At 42.3% G+C, this 11174-nt stretch overlaps 1 protein-coding gene across 1 annotated transcript in view; it reads left to right on the top strand.

The window, feature by feature from the left end:
* The first annotated feature begins 2104 nt into the window (after positions 1-2104).
* The window catches only part of nob1 (NIN1 (RPN12) binding protein 1 homolog), a 29654-nt gene continuing 20584 nt past the window's right edge, over positions 2105-11174 (top strand). The window contains exons 1-2 of the mRNA XM_078211992.1: positions 2105-2327; positions 3078-3163. Of these exons, the coding sequence (XP_078068118.1) occupies positions 2105-2327; positions 3078-3163 (309 nt within the window). The remainder of the gene's footprint in view (positions 2328-3077; positions 3164-11174) is intronic.

The following is an 11174-nucleotide window of genomic DNA, read 5'->3' as shown; positions in this document are numbered from 1 at the left end:
TAATCACCTTTTGGTTTGACGTTTTAAGTTTCCTTTTGACTTTGTTTTTGGTTCGGGCTGTTCCCCCCTTCCTTTTGGGGAGCTGCCCCTTTTACTTTGTCCCTAAGTTAATTTGAGTTCGTTTACTTGATTGGTATCGAAAGAAATACAACCAGAGTTTGCAGGTAGTGGTGTGGAGTTTCCGGTCGAAATAGATACCAGTGAGAGACAAGTCCCCACCACAACAAATACCCAGGCAAATTGCACAGCAATAGTGGAGAGAGGACAGTCATATACTCCCTGGACATGACTTTTGATTTGATTTATTATTGTCATTAATACATATGACAATAATAAATCAAATCAAAAAATCAAATCAAAAGACTGCGCCTTGTCATGGTGGGAAGGCTTGTCTGCTCCCGAACCCTGAATGCAATTCTGGCCAGGCAGAGGTAGAATATATGGACATACAGACAAGGGGCAGGAGTAAGCCATTCCAGCCCCTCGAGCCGGTTTCTCCATTTAATGAGATCATGGTCGATCTGATAGTAACCTCAAATCTACATCCTTCCTTACCAAGAATCTAATCACCTCTGCCTTAAAAATATTCAAAGACTCTGCTTCCACCACCTTCTTAGGAAGAGAATTCGGAAGACTTGTGGCCCTCTGAGTGAAAACGATTCACCTCATCTCCATTTTACATGAGTGACCGCTTATTTTTAAGAAATGACTCCTAGTTGCTATATAAATGCAAGTTGTTTGTGTTGTACTAGTTGGGATGCATAGACAAATTGCACTGATTGACAATGCAGTGGAAAGTTGTATGAGTCAGTGTTTTGATGTGTGAGCAGTATTCTGCCTCCCTGGAAAACTGCTAATTTGTTTTGTGAGTCGCACACTCCTTATTTGGGCATCGTCTTGTTGTCATGTTTCTAGGTGGTGTCTCTACAAGGTTTTCCCATTACAGAGCTACCTTTCAAAACCATGCCTGCAGTTTCTGACTTCCACCACTAGATAAAACGCCAGACTCCAACTCCTACAGATCTCCATTCTCAACTCCACATCTTCATGATTCTCTCCCTCTGCCTAGAGATTCTTGCATAGCCAAGAAGTTGTGAGACTTCTTACTGTGCTTACCCCAGTCCAACGCCGGCATCTCCACGTAGAGATTCTTGAGGCAGGTGAAGCACGTTTTTACATGTGTTTCCATAACTAGTTTTTCCTGGAATAGACACTAGCCTATCATGAGAGGCAATTGCTTCAGGGGCACCAGTCCATATTGAACATGGCTGATCAGGAGATGGCTGACTGCTCTTACCACCTGCCATTGGTGTATTGGAAGGATTCATAGGTTGCTAATCAAACTGTTTGGCTATGCAATGAGTGCACTTTCTGTGGCTATAAAGTCCTGGAGTGGGATTCAAACCCAGAGATTCTGAAACAGAGGCAGGGACACTACCCACAGCATCTGAATACCTTCCAATTCTACATTGCTATCACTGATACGTTCAAGGAAATTTTACCTGACTTTCCATTGGCCATGCCATGGGAAATTAATCAGTGTATATTAAAATGTAAGACCTCTATCAAGTGTCATTCAAGTTCTGATGAAGGATCACTGTACCTCTTTCTGTACTGTAGGGTTTCTATGATTTCTATGATGATAACCACTGTGCCACTGTGCCAGTCTTAGTCTAACTGGTGGTTAGCACTGCTGTCTCAGAGCGCCAGGGACCCGGGTTCAATTCCCGGCTTAGGTCACTGTCTGTGTGGAGTTCACACGTTCTCCCCGTGTCTCCTCCGGGTGCTCTGGTTTCCTCCCACAGTCCGATGCTGGTTAGGTGCATCGGCCGTGGTAAATTCTCCCTCAGTGTAACCCGAACAGGCGCCGGAGTGTGGCGACCAGGGGATTTTCACAGTAACTTCATTGCAGTGTTAATGTAAGCCTACTTGTGACACTAATAATTAAAGTTAGAGAAGGGGGAGGGGGGTAGTTAGCCGGGGCTCTGCTCCACTCTGGGCCGCAGCTCCGGGATGCAGGGCGGTTGCTAAGGAGCGTTGTCAAGCGGACACGTCACTGGGGGGGTGTCACGTGGTGGCGCCATCTTGCTGCTGGAGTGAGGGGATGGAGCGGCCTGGCTCCAACTGCAAGCAGGCTCTGTCCGACCGACTGCAGTGTGAGTATGCCCGGCAAGCAGAGGGCGGCTGCTCCTCACCAGATGCCGGGGAGTGGGGCCTGTCCCTGCCTAACACCCTCCCCGACATGGAAGAAGCCAAAACATTGTGCGTTATTAACGCAGCGAAATGCAGGAGGCAGCCGCTGGGAGAATGGCCTGTGGGGTTTGCGGGTAAAAGCGGGCAGTGAGGGGGGAGGAGGGCAGTCAGGGCACTCTGAACGTAGCAAGTGCACATTGCATGAGGTGATACTGCAGTAAAAGATTGTGTTTCTGAGCTTTTTTTCTCAATATAAACTCTCAATCAGAGCTGTCAGTAGCAGATAAATGCTGGGAGTGACATTTCTGATTCGAAAAAAAATCCACACTGCAGCCTTATTTTAGCATTGTTGGGATGTGCATCCAAACCTCACAAAGCAGGAGTACCCAAAACTTTCGCGAGGTTTGAACAATCTGCCTGGCTTTAATGCTATTTTCTCTAAATTGTAATCTTCCCCAAAATTAATTTTGTGTTACATTATTTTCCTTTGCAATTGGAGATCCTAAATAGACATCAGATGATAAGGTGTGTTAGACAATTGAGAGAATAAGAAAATAGAAAAGAAAACAGAAGTCAGAATGAAGGAAGTAAGAGTAAAGTTAGACAGATTTATTTGATTTGTTTTTTTTGTAGTTTTTGTTTATTTAAAGCTGAAGTGTTTGAGACCCTGAACAATTGATCGATTCTTCTCTTGGCAATGAAGTTTAAATATTATTTGGTCTATTACCTCAAAATGTTGTTGTGTAGTGATGTTATCCCTAAGCAAAGTACAGATCTACAAAAGATTTAATTTTGTCAGCAATTCCTGATTGTGTTTATTTCAAGTGCATTTGTGACATAGTTTTGTTGTGTGATGTGTATGTAAACTGTGTATGTAAACTTAGCTGTAATGGTGACGGTAACAAGATATAAACAAATTGGAAAACTCAGGATGAACTATATTATAAAGAGTTGTATTTTAAGATATCAGGTAACCATTGTTTACTCTTTCGTATTAACGTTGGAGATTTATACACTTTATTTACATGGGCAAGAACATAAGAACTAGGAGCAGGAGTAGGCCATCTGGCCCCTCGAGCCTGCTTCGCCATTCAATAAGATCATGGCTGATCTTTTTGTGGACTTAGCTCCACTTACCCGCCCGCTCACCATAACCCTTAATTCCTTTACTGTTCAAAAATTTATCTATCCTTGCCTTAAAAACATTCAATGAGGTAGCCTCAACTGCTTCACTGGGCAGGGAATTCCACAGATTCACAACCCTTTATGTGAAGAAGTTCCTCCTCAATTCAGTCCTAAATTTGCTTCTCCTTATTTTGAGACTATGCCTCCTAGTTCTAATTTCACCCACCAGTGGAAACAACTTCCCTGCTTCTATCTTATCTATTCCCTTCATAATCTTATATGTTTCTATAAGATCGCCCCTCATTCTTCTGAATTCCAATGATTATAGCCCCAGTCTACTAAGTCTCTCCTCATAAGCCAACCCTCTCAACTCTGGAATCAACCTAGTGAATCTCCTCTGCATCCCCTCCAGTGCCAGTATATCCTTTCTCAAGTAAGGAGACCAAAACTGTACTCAGTACTCCAGGTGTGGCCTCACCAGCACCTTATACAGCTGCAACATAACCTCGCTGTTTTTAAACTCCATCCCTCTAGCAATGAAGGACAAAATTCCATTTGCCTTCTTAATTACCTGCTGCACCTGCAAACCAATTCATTGAGATTCCTGCACAAGGGTCCCCAGTCCCTCTGCACAGCAGCATGCTGCAATTTTTTTATTATTTAAATAATAGTCCATTTTGCTGTTTTTCCTACCAAAATGGATGACCTCACATTTACCAACATTGTACTCCATCTGCCAGACCCTCGCCCACTCACTTAGACTATTTATGTCCCTTTGCAGACTTTCAGCGTCCTCTGCACACTTTGCTTTGCCACCCTTCTTAGTGTCATCTGCGAATTTTGACACACTACACTTGGTCCCCAACTCCAAATCATCTATGTAAATCATAAACAATTGCGGTCCCAACACTGATCCCTGAGGTACACCACTAGTCACTGATCGCCAACCAGAAAAACACCTATTTACCCCCACTCTTTGCTTTCTGTTAGTTAACCAATCCTCTATCCATGCTAATACATTACCCGTAACACCATGCACTTTATCTTATGTAGCAGTCTTTGGTGCGGCATCTTGTCAAATGCCTTCTGGAAATCCAGATACACCACATCCACAGGTTCCCCATTGTCCACTGCATATGTAATATTCTCAAAGAATTCCACCAAATTAGTCAAACATGATCTTCCCTTCATGAACCCATGCTGTGTCTTACCAATGGGACAATTTATATCCAGATGTTTCTCTATTTCTTCCTTGATAACTTCTGTGGTAGTGAAAATGCTTGAATCTAAGCTAAACGGCCTATAGTTACCTGCCTTTTGTCCACCTTTTTTAAACAGTGGCATCACATTTGCAGTTTTCCAATCTGGAACCATCCCAGAGTCCAGCGAATTTTGGTAAATTACCACTAGTGCATTTGCTATTTCTCCCGCCATCTCTTTTAGTATCCTGGGATGCAATCCATCAGGACCAGGAGACTTGTCTACCTTTAGCCCCATTAACTTGCCCAACACTACCTCTTTCGTGATAATAGTTTCTAGGTTCTCACCTGCCATAGTCTTACTGTCATCAATTTTTGGCATGTTATTTGTGTCTTCCACTGTGAAGACCGACACAAAATACCTGTTCAATGCCTCAGCCATTTTCTCATTTCCAGTTATTACATCCCCCTTCTCATCCTCTAAAGAACCAGTGTTTACTTTAGCCACTCTTTTTCGTTTTATATATTTGTAGAAACTTTTGCTATCTGTTATTTTCTGAGCTAATTTACTCTCATAATCCATCTTACTTTTCTTTATAACTTTTTTCGAGGCTGTTTTCGTACAAAGTATAGAGAGAATTCCGTTGATAAGGAATGTGGTAGGAATATGGTAATGCTCGTAAGATTCAACAGATGGTAGGGTTTAAGTGTGAACTAGGTTCATCTAATATATTAGTTTAGACCTCTAGAAGTAGGAGCAGAAGTCGGCCATTTGGCACATCGAGGTTTATTTTTTTCTAGAGTAATAGTCATTTCGGTACACAAGGAGATCACTCAGCCTATGGGGTGCATGCTGGCTCTCTGAGTCATCCAATTAATCCTATTCCTCTGCACTATCCTTGTAGCCCTGCAATTAAACCTTTAAGTTCCCACCAAGTTTCCCTTTGAAATCACTTATGGTTTCCACTTCCACCACCCTTGTAGGCAGAGTGTTCCAGGTCATTACCACTCGCTTCATAGAGTTTTTTCACATATGCCCCTGCATCTCGGCACAAAACTTTAAATCTGTGTTCACTAGACCTTATACCATCAATTAACCTGTTGAAGGAGGAAACATATTTGTGGTGGTCTTGCATACGGTTTAGAGGCATGTATCAAACCATCTTATTCATTTATTTTCATGTAGCTGAAATTAGGGGTTATATAGCTAAGTAAACAATTGGGAAATCAGGACATTTTTGCTAATCTACATTGGCATCTGGTAACTCTTATGGGACAATTTCTTTTAAATTACCAAGTCTACAAATCCTACCTACAGTCTCTGTGCATCTTTGTTTGATGTTGTATTACCTCCTGCATCCTCCTGTTTTGTGACCCTAGCCTTCTGTGTTTATCTCCAATTCATTTTCCTTGGTAGAGTCTTCAGTTGCCACAGATCTACTCTAGTTCATTTCCCCAACATCTCTCCCCTCTCCTCACCCTATAAAAGTTTTCTTGAAATATCTGTTCAACTAAGCTTTGGTTATTTCCATTTCTTGTGCATTTTCTCCTGAGAGGTATGTTGGAATGAAATTTTCAGTGTTTCTTGTATCTTGTTACCGAAGACTGCATTGCAAGAAGAAAAATAAAAATAAAACAGCATAATAATGATTGTAGAAAAACAATAGGACAATAGAAATGATGAGATCGACATTCCTCGGCCTGAGGTTGCACTGACAAGATCTTTCTACTTCATTCTTTAAAGCTAACTTTATGTTATAGGAGTCCATTTCAGTACCAACAGCTCTTGATGTGCAGCTGATGGCAACTCTAGAATAACTTCCTGAATTCTCAAAGGTCAGATCTCAATGTAATGGGAAGACCTTGGGGAGAAACATATGTTCCCAATCACAAATTTTAGGTGTCCAGCAAGTTTACAATTGGGCATGATAGAGACTATCGGTAAGGCAAGGTAATACAGAAAAGTAGTAAGAGAACCTCTTCCAGAGGAAGCAGTCCTATAATATGTTGAAGCTCCTGATGCTTTGTAACATGTCTGATTTATGGAACAGGTTTCCTAACACTGCAGCAACAACCAGTTTTGCACATAGAATTTTGTTTTGCCCACATATCCTCCCTACCTCCTCACCTGAAGGTGAGAGCTTGGAATTGGTTGCAATGGGGATATTGTAATGAGTGTCATTACTTATACTGTATTGCTTCCCAATCCTTTGTGGCAAATTAAGTCAAACTTTGCTGAAAAAATTATTGGAATGCACCGTATCAGGCATATTGGAAGATTGGAAACCATTGGATAGTTAAGCATTCATTTTGCTTGTTGATTTCTGTAGAAACTTCTACCTAAATTGTTTGTTTATATTCAGCAGTAAATTATTATAAAGCATAAATAGGAAAAATATATCGGCAGAAAGCAAAATATGAGGAAAACAACAGTTCTTAACTCTCTCATTGTATCACAATCTGTGGGGGGGAGCAACTCTGTCCCACTTTACCCCAGGTGGACATCAGAAACAATAAAAAAAAAGTCAGCCTACGAGGTAGTTTCACTGCTTTTTACCCTTGTGTCACCCTAGTTTTTTTAATTCACAGTATTTAGCTGTGTGAGAATTAAGCAGAAATAACATCTGCAATACATTAAAACTTCACAAATGAGGGCTCTGCTTTGATCAATCTAGTGGAAATGTAGAAGGTGGGTAGAAACCATATTAAAATACAGGCGGCATGGTGGCACAGTGATTAGCACTGTTGCCTCACAGCGTCAAGGACCCGGGTTCGATTCTGGCCTTGGGTGACTGTCTGTGTGGAGCTTGCACACTCGCCCTGCATCTGCATGGGTTTCCTCTGGGTATTCCAGTTTCCTCCCACAGTCCAAAGATGTGTGGGTTAGGTGGATTGGCCGTGCAAATTGCCTCTTCGTGTCAGGGGGACTAACAGGGTAAATACTTGAGGCTACGGGGGGTTGGTGGGATTGTTGTCGGTGCAGCCTCGATGGGCCAAATGGCTTCCACTGTAGGGGTTCTATGAAAATGCCCAAAAGACGATGTTGCTTCTTTTAAATGTGTTCCTGTTATAATCTCTGTACACTTAGCTAAACAGTGTCATTCTGCAACAATCACAGTGGCAGAAATGATCACAGTGGCTTTAATTCAACAAACTGTTTCTCACTTCATGGGTGCAGTGATCATAATTGACTGTTCACCTGTTTTGTTGAGGGAAACTCTGTGGTGTTATAGTCTCTAGAAATTATGAAGTATCTGAAAGATAGTGTCACTAACAATACAGCACTACCTCAATATTGCACTGAAGTTCAATTCTAGTTTACGAGCTCCAATCCATTGTTTGGGTTGAAACCACATCCCATGACTCAGCCTTGTGGAGGGGATGTTGTGCATTTAAACCAGAGATGGAGCAAAGGAATACTATTTCTTTATTTGGGAGATGTCATCTTTGAATCTGATATGCATGAAAAATGCATGATCAAAATGGCAACATCTTTTTAATGTTTGTTAACATTTAAAATATATCTGATTTGGAGCTAGTTAAGTTTCAGTCTGGTGACCAAAATATTTCAGTTGTTATTCAAGTGCCTGAAGATATAAGCTTGGAGCTCTTTTTGAAACTTTTACCCTCCCTGTAATTAAGATTATATTTTTTCATTAAGTTTATATGCTAAGTATGACTAAATGCCAAATGTCAATTAGCTTCTGCTGAAGTCCATTTGTGGGTAATTTGTGGCTCTGTTTAATGCAAATAATGTTTTCTTGTATCTTCATAATTATGAATGATAGTATTAACTATTCATTTGTGACACTAGTCCAATCATACAATCATATTTTCTGTAAGCTTAAATTGCTGTAACCTTTTTGTTAATCAACTGTTGTGTTTTAATGAAGCTGAAAATTCTTGAATTTTGAGTAGTACACTTTGTACTATGTACTATGATCTATTATTTACACTAGATTGATATCTATGGTAATTTGCTGTTTGGGGAATTGTTTGAAATAGTTTGACCTCAAGCAGGGAAGTACAATTTATGAGAGGGGAAATATTGATGCAATTTTGAAATATATCTGTTTGAAGTTATCTGATCCTTCGTGTTTTTGTAAAGGCCAACAGAAAAGAAATTCTTCTAATTGGAAAGTAGAAAGTTTTTCAGGATGAAAGTTGCAAAGCGTATGACAAAGTGAATTACTATGACATGCAATGACTTTAGTTATGTTGGCAAATGGAAGTCATTTTGCGCAAAGCAAGATCCAACAAACTGCTATCAAAGTAATGACTAGTTGACCTGTTTTTCTTTATTGTGCAAGAGTTGCTGGTTCAGTTGTGAGGCTAGTTCCCTGCTTCTCTTTGAATAGTGCCATGTGATCTTAACATCTACTGGAACCGACGAGCAGGACCACAGGTTAATATCTCATCTGAAAGACCTTCCCTCATGAGTATTCCCTATATAAGTCCTAGCATGGGTCTTGAATTTGCAGCTTTATGACTCAACAAATGATGTCAGCTGGGTGAAGCTGACATTTTTGTAGTACTGTTTCTTTACTTGGAGCAAAATTAGGTTTATTGATGCTTTGAGGTATTTCTCCATGTTAAAAGTAGCATTTTTGTAGGATGGAGGATCTGACGATGTAAAGAAAGATACTGCACAAATTTGTTATAATCCAGATCAGAAACTCCAAAGTGTTTTATGGAGTCAGCCTAGATCATAAGTTTTGCACTTTGCCTTTTGGCACGGGTAAGCATTGGGTGTTTCACTTCAGGTATCATTCAAATGACCCACTTGGGAGCTTTTGTCAAACAAAGTTTATTTAATTATACAGTTATACAGTTAACATATAATATAATTACCAATAACAAACAAGGAAAATAAAAATTGTTTGACCGTTTTAACTGAACTATATGTGCTCAGTCCAAAATGATTATTGTACAAACATTGTCTAAAAACAACTTGTTGCTTTTCTCCCTTCCTTACCTCTCCCAAGGTGTTGGCACCTTGATGAGGTACAGTTTGATAAGTACATTTTCATACCTTGCTGAAAATTTTGTAAATTTCACATGAATGTGGGAAATCACAAGTCTCACCCTTTCTTCATCCAATGTTGACATACATTTTCAGCAGTCTCTACGAGTTTGTAAGCAGGAGCTCTACCCAAATAGCTTTGCAATTCAGGGATATTTGAGTCAACTGGAGGCACCTTACCAGCATTGCAGCCCAGATTAGTTAGCATATAGACTAGGAATCAAACATGGGGTCTTCTTGGCTCCACTTATTGCTAGAAAAACTTACTTAGCTATCAAAAATAGAGGGTGTAAATTTCTGGCCCTCCTGCACTGGTCGAGTAGTGTAACAGGAAGGGAAATTTGAACGGGAGGCCAAAAATGGAAATCGTGTCCGACCACGATTTTCCCCAGGCTGCTTTATTGATGTGATCAGCCTTGCGCCCCAACATACACCCGTCCTAGGTTTAGCACAGAAAATAAGAATGCTCACATGATGCTGGATTTTCTAGCTCTGCAGCACCTGCTGCGAACGAGTCCTTTGGATGGAGAATTGAAGCTCTGACTTCTCAGCCCTGGAGCTTCCAGCCCGCCTCGAGGTAGAGATAGAGCCACTGCTTGCCTCTAGCTAGCAAGCCGCCAGCAAAATTTGCAACCCAGAAAAGTAGCCAACTAGCCAGCAGAATTTCTAATACCAGGGAGAGAGACTAACACACTGCATCTAGCCTGGTGTCCAAACACCACCGATCCAGCCAAACAACTAAACTGGAAGTAGAATTCCTGCCTCATCTCTCTCTCCACTCCTCTCTTCACCCCCACTCTCTTCTCCCCCCACTCTCTCTTCTCCCCCCACTCTCTCTTCTCCCCCCACTCTCTCTTCTCCCCCACTCTCTCTTCTCCCCCACTCTCTCTTCTCCCCCACTCTCTCTTCTCCCCCACTCTCTCTTCTCCCCCACTCTCTCTTCTCCCCCACTCTCTCTTCCCCCCACTCTCTCTTCTCCCCCACTCTCTCTTCTCCCCCACTCTCTCTTCTCCCCCACTCTCTCTTCTCCCCCACTCTCTCTTCTCCCCCACTCTCTCTCTCTCCCCACTCTCTCTTCTCCCCCACTCTCTCTCTACCCCACTCTCTCTTCCCCCTCCTCTCTCCCCACTCTCTTCTCCCCCACTCTCTCTTCTCCCCCACTCTCTCTTCTCCCCCACTCTCTCTTCTCCCCCACTCTCTCTTCTCCCCCACTCTCTCTTCTCCCCCACTCTCTCTTCTCCCCCACTCTCTCTTCTCCCCCACTCTCTCTTCTCCCCCACTCTCTCTTCTCCCCCACTCTCTCTTCTCCCCCACTCTCTCTTCTCCCCCACTCTCTCTTCTCCCCCACTCTCTCTTCTCCCCCACTCTCTCTTCTCCCCCACTCTCTCTTCTCCCCCACTCTCTCTTCTCCCCCACTCTCTCTTCTCCCCCACTCTCTCTTCTCCCCCACTCTCTCTTCTCCCCCACTCTCTCTTCTCCCCCACTCTCTCTTCTCCCCCACTCTCTCTTCTCCCCCACTCTCTCTTCTCCCCCACTCTCTCTTCTCCCCCACTCTCTCTTCTCCCCCACTCTCTCTTCTCCCCCACTCTCTCTTCTCCCCCACTCTCTCTTCTCCCCCACTCTCTCTTCTCCCC

The sequence above is a fragment of the Mustelus asterias genome, chromosome 4 (assembly GCF_964213995.1).
Source record: "Mustelus asterias chromosome 4, sMusAst1.hap1.1, whole genome shotgun sequence".
Classification (NCBI taxonomy): Eukaryota; Metazoa; Chordata; class Chondrichthyes; order Carcharhiniformes; family Triakidae; genus Mustelus; species Mustelus asterias.
The sequence above is the reverse complement of the archived record's forward strand: the minus strand, read 5'-3'. Positions and strand labels throughout refer to the sequence as shown.